Source organism: Pongo pygmaeus, chromosome 3 (genome assembly GCF_028885625.2).
Source record: "Pongo pygmaeus isolate AG05252 chromosome 3, NHGRI_mPonPyg2-v2.0_pri, whole genome shotgun sequence".
Classification (NCBI taxonomy): domain Eukaryota; kingdom Metazoa; phylum Chordata; class Mammalia; order Primates; family Hominidae; genus Pongo; species Pongo pygmaeus.
Window position 1 is genome coordinate 38473634 of NC_072376.2, and position 15185 is coordinate 38488818.

Consider the following 15185-nt stretch of genomic DNA (forward strand, 5'->3'; position numbering starts at 1 on the left):
AAACCAGAAAATTTAGATTAATTTCTTTGCCACATGTTTATTAAGTATCCACTAAATACTGGATTCTGGTGATATATAGATTAACAAGGTATATTAATAGTCAAAGCTCTGACATTTTAAAACTCTGTGACTTGGCATATTCACACAGCTGAGTTTCTTCATCTGTCAAGTAGAGATAACATCTTCCCTGACTACCTCACAGGATTATTATAAGGATCAGAAACATGCTCTGTGACATAAAATGTGCTGTGAATAAAAATATTATTTCAGAATTAAGAGATATCTGATTGGTATGTTCAAGGCAATTAGTCATAACATTTACATGCATAGTTTTCCCCTTTTTACAATTTTCACTGGAATATATAAAAATTTTCCCTGCATACTTTGCTGCCTATCTCAAGGCCTTGAATGGTGAAAGAGGTCTTGAAAGCAGAAAAAGAATGAGCTGTTACTGTTCAAGTTCAGACTTTCTTTTTCTTTTTTTAATTTAAAGTGTCACAAACGTTCTCTTATTTGCAGTTATCTTGAGCATAATGTATTATTTCCTGCTGTTGTGAGCACAAGTTACTGTTTGTTCTTTACAGAGACAGTAATCAATGTGGATGCTTTCTAAGACCTTCCTCTTCAGAAATAGAATATTGTATGAATACATAGAACTGAAACTGCCTGAGTTGATAATAATTCAGGAAAAGTAACATAATAAAATGTTTCTCTTGAAATCAGATTTTTAAAAGGGAGTTACATTTTTACTGCTACTTAGCAGATTTTTAAAAATTCTTTCTAGATGAAATCAAACCAAATTTGAAAAATCCTATTCGACTTTGGGAAGAATCTATGTAATTAAGTAACCTGACAATTGACTTCACTTCTGTAGTTTCAGATATTTATGATACTATATTTGCATGACTCTCATAGACCTTTAAAATGTCTCTTATCCAGGATACTGCTGATAATCCTAGCCATAAGTTCTTAGGGTTGAAAGGCATTTTGGAGATCATTTGTTCCAACACCTGTTGTACAAATGAAGTGACAGACCAAAAAAGTAAATCCATATGTTCAAAATTACAATATGATTGCATAAATTCCTCTCTTTCTGCATTGTAGTTTTATTTGGTTTTTGCTATTTGGCTAACATCACAGGGCTAATAAGAGGCAGAGGTAGGACTTGAACCCAAGTACAGTTCTGTGCCTTGTCCACTAAACCATTCTGCCTCTTGAGTGTACTGTGTGTAAAATTGCTGGGAGTGGCGGGGAGATGGTATCAGATGGAGGAAGAAATAGATTAAAAAATAAATCAGTGATTATAATGAGATGAAGACTGTGACAGATACATGAATGTGGCATTCTGAAAATAAAAGAAGTAGCCCACCAAAAAGAGGGGGTTTGACGAGAAGGCAGGGAGAATTTCTTACAGTGTTATTTGATCCACATTATGAATTAGCCATCCAAAAGCGGGGGCATGAAAACCAGGAGAAATAGGAGCCTGTACTTCATCATGAAGTCATAAGCAAATATATTGTGTTTTGGAATTTGAAGGTAGTTTGCATGGCTAGAGTGCAGAAATAAAAGGGGATAAAGTAAAGAGATGAGGCTGAAGAGGGGAATGGACCAGAACATGGAGAACCTCTAGTTATGCCAAGGAGTTTGAATTTTATCCTGAAAGCAACGAGGAAGCACTAAAGGATTTTTTAATAGGAATGGCATAATTATAATTTTATTTCAGAAAGATTACTATAACTGCATTGTGGAGAATGGATCTGAGGGGTCAAAGCCAAAAACCAATTAGGAAGGCTTTTGGAATTCAGACAAGTGAATTAGGCACACTGTGGCAGTGGATATAGACAGAAATTACCAGGCTCAAGAGCTATTTATGAGGTCAAATTGACAAAACTTAATGACTGAATGGTGAAGATATACAAAAAGAGGAATCGAGAATGACTCTGATTTGTGCAATTAGGTTAATTAAAAGGTGCCGGCAATTGAAACAAGGAATATAGAATGAAGAGCTAATTCAGGGGATGGGGAAGGAAGTTGAAGAATCATGTTCCCAAAGCTTCTTGGCACCTTTAATTCTTTTAGAGCCTAAGGACTCTGAAGTCCTTAGTCTTTTTTGAAAACTACTTCCTTAGATTGTTGAATCCAAAGGCAAGAGAATGACACTGGCCAAGGAGTACACAAGAGTGCTTGGGATGAACCCTAGGAAACACAGTATATAGTGGTTGTTCCCAAACCTGGCTAATTAACTGAGTGTTATTAAAAATTGATATCACACTTGAAAAAGGACGAAGTTTTATCATCATCCTTTGCTACAAAGAAGACAAGGAAGAAAAATCCAGTGGATTAGCCCAGTGGTTCTCAAAGTGTGATTCCTAACAGGAAGATCAGCACTACTTGGGAACTTCTTGGGAATACAAATTAGGCCTCACCCCACACCTACTGAATATGAAACTCTGGAGCTGGGGCCTAGCAAATGGCATTTTAATAAGTCTTCCAGTGGCTTTGATGCATCCTCAAGTTTGAGAACCATTATCCACCATAAGTTGTGGTGATGGGGGCCACATTGCCTTGTATAATTTAAACAAGTTACTTTACCTCTCAGAACATTTTTCTTTCCTACAGTGATAATACTGTGCTGCAGTATTGTGACATTTAGAGATATTGGCAGGGTTGATTTTTTTTTCATTGCCAAAAGTGAATGGCAAGATTGCAGAATTAGAGTTATCAAGTAATAAAGTTTTGAAGTGGACACTAAAATAATGAAGAAAATGTTGGATTTGTATTCTGTATGTTTTATTTTAAGAGGTAGGAAAATATAACAATCATTAAATTGCCATATGCCAATCAAATAATAAATGACTAATATTTTAAAAATTGGGATTAGGTCTGTTTACCAAGAGAATTTATTTTTGTGAAATAGTTCCTTTTCCAATGATACCAACTAAATGAGATTTTATTCTACTCTGGTAACATGAAACATTCCACTTACCCTAGCTAGAAGGGATTCAACTTACATACAGTAATTTTATCATAGTGTCTCCAACAGTAGATTCTTAAAATAATATAGGAAATAATGCCTGTGATTGTAATCCTCTACCAGATGATCATTTTTGTGTGGCTTTTTTTTTTTTTAGACCGAGTTTTGCTCCTTTTGCCCAGGCTGGAGTGCAGTGGTGCAGTCTCATCTCACTGCAACCTCTGCCTCCTGGGTTCAAGAGATTCTCCTGCCTCAGCCTTCCAAGTAGCTGGGATTAACAGGCACACGCCACCACGCCCAACTAATTTTATATTTTTAGTAGAGATGGGGTTTCACCATGTTGGCCAGGCTGGTCTTGAACTCCTGACCTCAGGTGATCCACCCACCTTGGCCTCCCAAAATGCTGGGATTACAAACTTGAGCCACCATGCCAAACCTTTGTATGGCTTTTTAAAAAACTCTGAATAATCCAGAAGAGAAGTATTTATGGTCATTTTATTTTATATTTTGAGGCAGGGTCTCACTCTATTGCCCAGGCTGGAGTGCTGTGGTATGATCATGGCTCACTGCAGCCTCAACCTCCTAGGCCCAAGAGATCCTCCCACCTCAGCCTCCTGAGTAGCTGGAACTACAGACACACACCACCAACACCACCATGCCCAGCCAGTTTTTAAATTTTTTTTTTTTTTTGAGACAGAGTCTCACTCTGTTGCACAGGCTGGAGTGCAGTGACACGATCTCTGCTCACTGCAACCTCCCATCTCCCGGGTTCAAGCGATTCTCGTACCTCAGCCTCCTCAGTAGCTGGGATTACAGGCGCATGCCACTACGCCTGGATAATTTTTGTATTTTTAGTAGAGACAGGGTTTTACCACATTGGCCAGGCTAGTCTCGAACTCCTGACCTCGAGATCCACCCACCTCGGTCTCCCAAAGTGCTGGAATTACAGGTGTGAGCCACCGTGCCCAGCCAGTCTTTTAAATTTTTTTGTGGAGATAGGGTCTCACCATGTTGCCCTGAGTGGTCTTCAACTACTGGACTCAAGTGATCCTCCCGCCTCAGCTTCTCAAAGTACTGTGATTGATTTTATTTGACTTTTGAAAGCATTCCAAACATTTCAATTTGATCAAATTTTAAACCATGTGAATAGAAATACTAGGACATATATATATTATTTAAAAGATTTTGACACCCAAATTGTGAATGTTTTCAGTGTTTAGCCTGAATTTATAAGTATCTGAGTCTCCACTATTCTGCTCTCTGTTTAGTATTGTTTTCTACAGAAAGTCGGAAATATAAAATGAGTCAGTATTTACCTTTAGCGTTCTTTTAGTTTACAAGGTATTGATACTAAAACAACTTTTTTTTTTTTTTTTTTTTTGGACAAGGTCTCACTCTGTCACCCAGGCTTGAGTGTAGTGGCACAATCATAGCTCACTGCAGCCTCAAACTCCTGGGCTCAAGTGATCCTCCCACCTCAGCCTCTCAAGTAGCTGAGACTACAGTCACTGTGCCCCATCACACATCTGACTAGTGTTGTTTTTTTTGTTTGTTTGTTTGTTTTGTAGAGACAGGGTCTCACTTTGTTGCCCAAGCTCTCTCAAACTCCTGGCCTCAAGCAATCCTTCCACCTAAGCCTCCCAATATGCTGGGATTATAGGCATGAGCCACCTCGCCCAGCCTCCAAAACATTTTTTTAACATCTATAGAGTTCATAAATTATTCACATTCTATTTGTGTTTGAGGGGACAGTTTTAGAGCAGTAGTCATAAGGTGAACAAATACGAGAGTCAGGATAAAAATTTACAAAATGAAAATTTATTCCTGTATTATGAATGCTTTCAGTTTAATAATTTGCTCTTCTTTTGTAGCAGAGAAGGCATTTAGTATTCACCAAAAATGCAGAGTTCAGGAAAGCATATATTTTGTAGTTTTTCTCTCAGTGTCTTCTGAATAATTTTCTAAATGATATCTGGTTCCTCCCATTTGATTAATCTGATGCTTAGATTAATGGCTTTTTTTACTCAAATATAATTAATCCTACTTATTCATAATTGATAGATACTATATGTATATTAGGAAATATCCTTTGCTTCAAATTGCAGTTACTATTAAGTCTCCCAAGAGTTTACTTTCTACATTTTTTTCACATTTATTTTTTAGAAATGACTGAAGTAATTGTATATAATAGAATTAACATAAACATTAAAATTAACCTTAATGAGCCAACTTTATGCATATTCACTAATGGTTTCTGTGACAAGTATAACTAGGTTTTGCATGCATAGAAAAAAATGTGGAGTAATTAATACCAAAATGTATATTCTGGTGTAGGTCAGGGGACTTAGGTCTTAATTTGGCTTTTTTGCCTTTGGTATGCAGTGCTAGTTTCCAAATGCCACCAACTTTTTTATAGTGACTCTTTTTAGAGACTGTTTCTCTCTTCCTCTATAAAAACATGAACATATAATCAACATCATTAGTCACTAGGAAAATGCAAAATAAAACCACATTTTCCACCTTCCCAAATGGCTAAAATAGAGACAAACTAACAATTGGTGAGGATGTGCAAAAACAGGAACCCTTGTACAGTGCTGGTGGGAATGTAAGACGGGGCTGCCACTTTAGAAAACAGTTTGGTTGTTTCTTAAAAAGTTAAACATAAATTTGCCATATGCCCCAGCAGTTCTACTCCTAGGTAATAATTACCCAAGAGAAATATATCCACACAAAGACTTGGACATAAACGTTCTTGGCAGCTTTATTCATAATAGCTTGAAACTGGAAGCAACCTAAGGAGTAGCCCGACGGTGGAATATTACTCAACAGTAAAAATAAATGAAGCACTGATAACGAGGAGCTACAGCAGGGACAAGTCTCAAAAGTATGCTAAGGGAAAGAAGCAAGACAACAGAGTCTCCATATTGTATGATTCTCTGTATGTGAAATGTCCAGCAAAAGCAAATCTGTAGAGACAGATTAGTGCTTGGGACAGAAGACGGGAATGAGGATCAACAGTAAATGGGCATGTGGGATCTAATTGAGGTGATGAAAATGTTTCAAAACTGTTTTATGGTAATGATTCCACAACTTGGTAATTTACTATAAATCATTGAATTGTGTACTTTGAATGGATAAATTAGGACACATAAAATATGCCCCAGTAAAATTGTAAAGAAATATATTGTCAGATACAACCCACAGTGTATCAAAAAGATACACTCTGGCCAGAAAGGTCTTTTTCCAGGAATACTAAAATGATTATTAAGAAATCTATGAAGGGGCGAGGCATGGTGGCTCATGCCTGTGATCCCAGCACTGTGGGAGGCCAAGGTGGGAGGATCACTTGAGGTCAGGAGCTCAAGACCAGCCTAGCCAACATGATGAAACCCTGTCTCTACTAAAAATACAAAAATTGGCTGGATGTGGTGGTGCATGCCTGTAATCCCAGCTACTCAGGAGGCTGAGGCAGAAGAATTGCCTGAACCTGGGAGGCAGAGGTTGCAGTGAGCTGAGATTGCGCCACTGCACTCCAGCCTGGGTGACAGAGAGACTTCCCGTCTCAAAAAAAAAAAAAATCTGAAAGTCTGTATTATCTTTATTGAATATAATAAAAATAGATGACTAAATGTTACAGCAACTATTATCCTAAATAATGAAACACTAAAACCATATCAATTCAAACCAGAAACAAGATACTCTGTATCAGCCTAATTATTTAATATTCTTTAGAAGGCTTTAGCAATTGCAATAATAAAATAATTAGCATACACATTAGAAAAAGATATTCAACTATCCCTATTTGGTGACAATTATGATTATTTGCATAACATAGAGTTTAATAAGGGAATTTGGTAAAGTAATAGGTTAATACAAGTGTAATCAGTAGGTTTTCTCTCCTGCAAAACATACATGAAATAAACTTTTAAAACCCATTCCCAATAGCAATGAAAATAATAAAATATATGGGAAATATATAATCAAGAAAGGTATAATGTGTAAAAAGCTATAGAACAAATGGAAAGGCTTCATGAACAGAAAGACAATATAAAAATGTCAGTTCTCCAAAAATTAAGAAAATTAATAAATTTAATTAATAAATACATTTAAGTTCTTATTAGAATTCCAAAAGAATCAGGATAAAAAGAACTGGATAAATTTGTCTTAAGTTTACATGAAAAATAAAGGCACAAAAATATCGAAGGAAGCTATGAAAGGTTAACAGCGAGGGAAAACTTAAAAATATTGGGTATCAGAATACGCTATAAAGACACTGTAATATACTATTTAGAAATAGGAATAGACAAATAGATCGATAGAACAGAATAAAGAATAAAAAAAATAAACCTCATATACTTTGAGATCTATTTATGAGAATGTAGTATGGCCAAGATTCAGTTCAGCTGGAAATGGAGGGGGTTATTTAATAAGTGGTACAGAACTGGCTATTGATCTTAAAGAAAATAAAAATGCTCCTCCACTCATACTCTATTTAAACATTAATTTCAAAAAAATGAATTTCACATGGATCAGTGGCCTAAATGAAAGAAAGCAATAAAATCTTGCCAGATAATCCAGGAGACTACATCTACAAACTGAAGCAAAAAGACAAGACTTTGTAACCAGGACTATGAAAAGAAAGACACATATTTGATGACCTAAACATGAAAAATTATTTGAATGGCAAAAGTATTATGAAACAACCTTAATAGACAAATGATTAAAAATCTAGAAAAATACAATTGAAAAATAAAGGATTAGTGTGTGTATTATAAGGAACTCTTAAAATTTTTAATCAAAAGATAGTAGAAAAGAGGCAGATAAAGGAAGAAAAAAGTACAAATGGTCAAAATATTTTAAAATGCTTATATTCACTTATCAGGAAAATTCAGATTAAAGGGAAAATGTAATATCATTAACAAAAAGAGCTAAAACACTTATTCCTGGCAGGAATGTTGTGCTCTTGTGCTCTTATACATGGCTGTAATGGAATGTGAGCCACTTTGCTATACATGGCTATATATATGGCTATATATATATGGCTCTCTCTATATATATACATGGCGCTATATATATATACATATTTTATATATATATACACATATATATACACACATATTTTTTTTTTATATATATATATGAAAAATGGAATGTGAGCCACTTTGCTATACATGGCTATAATGGAATGTGAGCCACTTTGGAAAATAATCTGACAACATCGATCATACACATAGACACACACAGATACACATATATGTGCACACACATGCATACATACATACATACATATATACTTTGACCCACCTAGAGTCAATTCAGTTCTTACAAATCTATCCTATAAAGGTAAAAATTAATACATAAGGACTTCTGTACTGGACTTGTTTTTAGTAGCAGAAAAAAGTATGCTTACATATACACGTGTATATATACGTATATATACATATGTATATATGTATGTACATACTGAAACAAAATTAATGTCTGTAATAAGGAAATGGCTAAAAAATTAGCATGTCTATATACTATGGAGTATTATTCAGTTATTAAAAAGAATAAATCAGAACTATACCTTTTCAGAAGACCTGGAGGAATTTTCTTGAGATAATGTTGAGTAAAGATGGTAAGATGCAGCAAAGTATATAATAAAACAATTAGTAAAAGAAAAAACTGTAAAAAGTTTACATATATTTATATATGTTATACATATAAATGTATGAGAATTATGTCAGCAGAGGATTGCATAAATATGAAAGGCTGCACACCAGGTTGTTTATAAGGCAGGGAAGAATTGCAGGATGGGGAGGGGCAATGTAGAACCAAGCACAAAAGGAAAAGATTTTTAATTTTTTTTGTTTTATTTAATTTCCAATGTGATCAATTTTCATTTTATTTTTTAAAAGACAAGGTGTAATCATATTTGTACTAAACATATAAAAATTGTATTTGTGTTATATAAATATATAAAGCTGGATTCAGTGACACAAAAGGGATTTTAATGTTTTTAGACCAATCACTGTTTGGAGTTCTTTTCCCCTTGAGAAATTGGTAACTTTTGTTTTTGCAGTTGTTAGTTGAACATTGTTTAGCAAAATTAAGTGAACACAGCATAATTAGTCACCTCCCACTTATAATTATTCTTCCATTAGAATTATTTCTGATTTTAATAGTAAAATTATTTATTTTAGAAAATCTGGAAATTATAGAAAAGTAGTAAAAAAAACTTTATTTAAAAAGCACCAGTATTCCTACTACCCAGAGATAAGCACTACAGTACTAAGATTTTAGAGTATACCATTTATGCTACTCGTGTTTTGTTTTTCAATGAAATTTAAAATGTAAATCTTGTAAATGTTGCATATTTTAGTTAAAAATATGTGCCTATGTTTGAATTTTTAAAAAATATGTAAAATCCATTTGAGAACTATGTCATTTTTTTCTGTAAACCCTACCATTTTCTTAGTCATTCAGTATACATACCCACTATTCTTTTCTAGTTCCTGGCAGACATGGAAAATAACGCACTTTTTCGGGATGATATAGAATGTCAGAAACTCATTATGGAAGCAATGAAGTACCATTTATTACCAGAGAGACGACCCATGTTACAAAGTCCTCGGACAAAACCTAGGAAGTCAACTGTTGGTACATTATTTGCAGTTGGGGGAATGGACTCAACAAAAGGTATCAAATAATCTTTTATTTGGGGGAGGGAGGACCAGAGAAAAAGATATTTTAATAAGTATATATATGGCCAAAGAACTCTTTGGAGAAATGGCTGGCTGCAGGACAGGGGCAGAAAAAGTACCAGATAATTGTGTAACATCCTGTAGGCCAGAAAATAAGGAAGTGCTCAAAGAATGATGGAGATAGGTCAAAAGACACAGGAAACAGCTTGTAGGGGCTACTACTGTCCAAATCTGGGATAATTTAGCATCAAAATAAATAATAGTAAAAGATTATAACCTATGAAATCAGAAAGTTTCCATGGTTCCACACCTATACAAATAAACAAGGGAGAAAGGAAAGCTCTTCCTTACAGAAGAATGCCAACGAATGACTATAGAAGGAAAGATGAGATTACAAAAGTTACCATTTAGTAACCACCAATAACCAATTCGATCAAGAATTATCAGCGGATGCTGAGACCTAGTGGGAGAAGTTTGAGAACAAGATACTTAGTCTAAAAGTGTCTCTCAGCCACATGTTTACTAGTTACAAAGAGTAAAATAGTATATTTACAGTAGAAAAACCTGGCACACAGCACTTAAGCAAATGATCAAAGATAATGTTGACAGAAATCAGACTAAGCAGCAGCATTGTGCAAGATAGGTTGCTGCGGAGAACTCAGCCGCCCATCTATGCCGTCCTTGCCAAGAGCATATAACCTGAATCTAATCATGAGGAGGAAACAAATGTAAGTTGAGAGACAGTCTACAAAATAACTTACCTGTCTATAGTATTGAAAAATGTCAGTGTCATGAAATATAAAAAAGATTCAGAAATTGTTCCAGATTATAGGAGACTAAAGAGACATGTTATAGGAGACTAAAGAGACATGACAGCTATTATAATGCATCTTCTTGGATTTTCTTTTGCTGTAAAGGACATAACTGAGACAAATGACAAAATCCAAACAAGGTCTGTAGATTAGATAATAACATTGTATAAATGTTAATTTCAGGCCGGCTACTGTGGCTCACGCCTGTAATCTTAGCACTTTGGGAGGCCGAGGTGGGTGGATTGCTTAAGGTCAAGAGTTTAAGACCAGCATGGGCAATATGGTGAAACCCCATCTCTACCAAAAATACAAAAAAATTAGCCCGACATGGTGGCGCATGCCTGTAGTCCCAGCTACTCATGGGAGGCTGAGGCAGGAGGATCACATGAGTCCAGGAAACAGCGGTTGCAGTGAGCCAAGATTGCACCACTGCACTCCAGCCTGGGTGACAGAGCAAGACTCTGTCTCAAAAAAAAAAAAAAAAAAAAGTTAATTTCCAGATTTTGATTATTGCATTTTGGTCTTTTTTTTTTTTTTTTTTTTTCTGTAACCTCTGCCTCCCGGGTTTAAACAATTCTCCTGCCTCAGCCTCCCGAGTAGCTGGGACTACAGGCGTGTGCCACCACGCCCAGCTAATTTTTGTATTTTTTTTAAATTATACTTTAAGTTTGAGGGTACATGTGCACAATGTGCAGGTTAGTTACATATGTATATACATGTGCCATGCTGGTGTGCTGCCCCCATTAACTCATCATTTAGCATTAGGTGTATTTTGGTCTTATCAGATAATTTCTCATTTTGAGGAAGATACACTGAGTATTAGGGGTATAATGCCATCATTTCTGCAAGTTACTGTTTTTTTGTTTTGAGATAGAGTCTTGTTCTGTCACCCAGGCTGAAGTACAGTGATGCTACCTCAGCTCACTGCAACCTCTGCCTCCCAGGTTCAAACAATTCTCCTGCCTCAGCCTCCTGAGCAGCTGGGACTACAGGCACATGCCACCACACATGCCTGACTAACTTTTGTATTTTTAGTAGAGATGGGGTTTCACCATATTGGCCAGGCTGGTCTCAAACTCCTGACCTCAAGTGATCCGTCTGCCTCAACCTCCCAAAATGCTGGGATTACAGCTATGAACCAGCGCACCGGGCCACAACTTTTTTTTTTGAGACGGAGTCTCGCTCTGTCACCCAGGGTGGAGTGCAGTGGCACTATCTCGGCTCACTGCAAGCTCCGCCTCCTGGGTTCACACCATTCTCCTGCCTCAGCCTCCCGAGTAGCTGGGACTACAGGCACCTGCCACCACACCCTGCTAACTTTTTTGTACTTTTAATAGAGACGGGGTTTCACCATGTCAGCCAGGATGGTCTTGATCTCCTGACCTCGTGATCTGCCCTCCTCGGCCTTCCAAAGTGCTGGGATTACAGGCATGAGCCACAGTGCCCAGCCACAACTTACTCTTAAAACAGTTCAGGAAAAAAAAAAAAATACCTACATAGCAAATACAGTAAAAAGTAAACATTTGGGAAATCTGGGTCAAAGGTATCTTAAGAATTCTTTGTACCACTCTCACAAGTTATTATTAATATTAAAAATAGGCTGGGATTATGCCTGTAATCCCTGCACTTTGGGAGGCCGAGGCGGGTGGATCACTTGAGGTCGGGAGGTTGAGACCAGCCTGGCAAACATGGTGAAACCCCATCTCTACTAAAAAATACCAAAAAAAATTAGCCAGGCATGGCTTGAACCGCTTGAACCCGGGAGGCGGAGGTTGCAGTGAGCTGAAATCGTACCACTGTACCCCAGCCTGGGCAACAGAGCAAGAGTCTGTCTCAAAAAAATAATAATAATTAAAAATAATAGCAATAAACACTATTCACAGTGCCTACAGGGTGCCAGTATTATGCTAGAAGCTTTCTGTGTATTATCCCTCAATATGCATTGATCTCCCCTTTCTTTGAACTCCTAGTACTAGCAGTCTGCAATCTCCTGACAATCTCTCTCTGACTTCTGGCTACCTCTCTGATGTCAGCTCATTCTATTAATACTTCTTCCGTTACTGATGCTTTTATTTCAACCCCATTGGCCTTTTCATTCATCTAACAGGCCAAACATTTTATCCATATCCAGGATATTGCTTTAGCTGATGCTCTCACTGGCATGCTCTGCCCCCGGATATTGAAATGCCTAGCAGAAATTATTCACTCAAATCTCTTAAATGTCAGCTTACCAAGGAGGCCTTCCATGACCATTCAATAGCAACCCCCGACTACCACTTTCTAACCCGAATAACATATAACATAGTGCTATTTATTTGTAGATGCTTAAGTTTTAGATATAGGTCTGATGACTGCATGGTACAGAAATAAATAACTTAAGATAACTGATTAGGGTTACAGTATAAATATTTCAACATTGGAAAAGATTTTCCATTGTTCAGATAATCTGCAGATACTTATTAAGTATCATCTGTGTACCTGGAACTGGTGCTAGCTTTTGTAGTCATTACTAGCACTCTTCTCCCTCTATCTTTTTCTCCCCTTTTCAAGGCTTTAACTATTATCTCTATATTTATGTATAATACCCTCACTTTGATTTTATTCTCATATTTCCAACTTGTATAAAATATCTACTTGATGCTCAGCTTTTAACTCAAACTTGGTACATGGTACATGGCAAGGAAAATGCGTATCTGTCTATTCAGCTTTCTGGGAGATGAGTTCCTGCTTCCCATCAAGGCTCATGGGGACTTGGAAATTCCCCAAGTGGGAATTCCCCAAGTGGAAAATTCCCCAAGCTTGGGAAGGGGACTAGATACTAAGCACCCAAAGTAAACAATTCTCATTCTCTCTCTGTCTCTCTGGAACCTTAAATTCTGACAGTCATCAGGTCTTTATTCAAATGGGCCTTATATCTAATTCTTCCAGATTTCTGCTGCCATCCTTCTAATTCCAGTTAGCCTTCTGTCAGCCTACATATTTTGGTCGTGTTAATTTAGAGGGAATAGCATTCATTATGTTGTTAATATATGGAAGGCATTATGCTAAGCACTTAGCCTATATTATTTCATCTTCTTAACAGTTCTCTTTTATATATAGGGAAACTAAGACTTGGAGAACTTAAGCAACTTTCCAAAGATTACACAACTAGTTAGTGATAAGATCAAGATTCAAACAGGCATTTTGGCTTTGGAGATGATACTCTACTCCATTAACTCTTCAGTGAACATGCCATTATTCTGCTCAAAAACTCCAGCAGTCTATTTCTTACCACATAAGATGCAAATGCCTCATTTAAGACTTTCTCTAATCTGGCCCTTCTGTTTGACCAACTTTATTTCTGAGTTTTTTTTAATGATTAAATACTCTGACCTATCCTGTTCAAGCTATCTGCCTGGCCCTAATTTATCTTATTTCCCATCTTTATAATAAAGAGCAGTTTGCCTTAGTCAGATGGTAGTCTGACCATTGGACTCTTGGTCCCTTCATATATCTGTTTAGTATAGGGCCAAACAAATCAGCTAATACGGGCTCCAAATAGCCACTATGAAAATGTTAGAGTATATTTGTTCTTACTTTTATAAAAGGTTAATTATTTGGTATAAATTAGGGAAGTCCCAAGCATTTACGTAAAATTTTACAATTATTAGGATTTTGTTAATTTTGGATATTTGGAATATATATATATATATATATATATATATACCTGAGACTATGTTTTAATATTTTTGTTTGAAATTAGCAAAATAACTTTTAGTTACCAATTCATATGAATATGATACTGCTTAGTAAACTAGATCTAAAAGAAATAACTTAAAATTAAAAAGAAAAGTATTCCCTAAATGTATTTGTGAAGAAAGATATTAGCTTTTTATTTGTTGGAGGGAATTTTCTAATTTGATTTGATTTATTTGATGGAAGGAATAATATTTTAAGATCAAATTTAGAGTAATTAAATATACTATTACTATGTATGTTACTATTATAATGTAAGCATATGAGTAAAAAACCTCACTATAGCTAGAAACTATAAAGAAAAAGTATTCAAACATATTTTTCAACAGCTGTACTAAGTATAAGGGACTCTATTTGGTGCTGTAAAAAATACAGAGGTGAAGGCCAGGCAAAATGGCTCATGCCTGTAATCCTAGCACTTTGGGAGGCCGAGGCGGGAGGATCACTTGAGGCCAGGAGTTCGAGACCAGCCTGGCCAATACAGCAAAACCCTGTTTCTACTAAAAATACAAAATATTAGTTGGGAGTGGTGGTGCATACCTGTAATCCCAGTTTGGGAGGCTGAGGCACAAGAATTGCTTGAACTTGGGAAGTGGAGGTTGTGGTGAGCCGAGATCACACCACTGCACTCCAGCTTGGGTGATAAAGCAACACTCTGTCTCAAAAAAAAAAAAAAAAAAAAAAATATATATATATATATGTATGTATGCGGAGGTAGAAAAAGACTTGTCTATCCCAAATAATTTAGAATTCTGTAGGGTAAATAAAAAATAATAAAAACTATAACATGAGAAAATCTATATGTATAACAAAACTATTTCTAAATTTTAGGAAATTATCAATAATACTAGTGCTCTGATGACCAAATTATAACAAATACTTTAGAATAAGTGTTAGTCATGATTATAATTCTATAAGGCTAGCACGGCTTACATGATGTATTAGAAGCTTAGAAGGGAGAAGTGGATTCTAGATGAA

General features: G+C 36.0%; 1 protein-coding gene across 4 annotated transcripts in view; it reads left to right on the plus strand.

Moving 5' to 3' along the window:
• KLHL5 (kelch like family member 5) overlaps window positions 1–15185 on the plus strand; it is a 75991-nt gene that overhangs the window by 40819 nt on the left and 19987 nt on the right. For all 4 annotated transcript variants that reach the window (XM_054486766.2, XM_054486769.2, XM_054486767.2 and 1 more), the window contains one exon: window positions 9469–9655. In XM_054486766.2, coding sequence (XP_054342741.1) covers window positions 9469–9655 — 187 coding nt within the window. The remainder of the gene's footprint in view (window positions 1–9468; window positions 9656–15185) is intronic.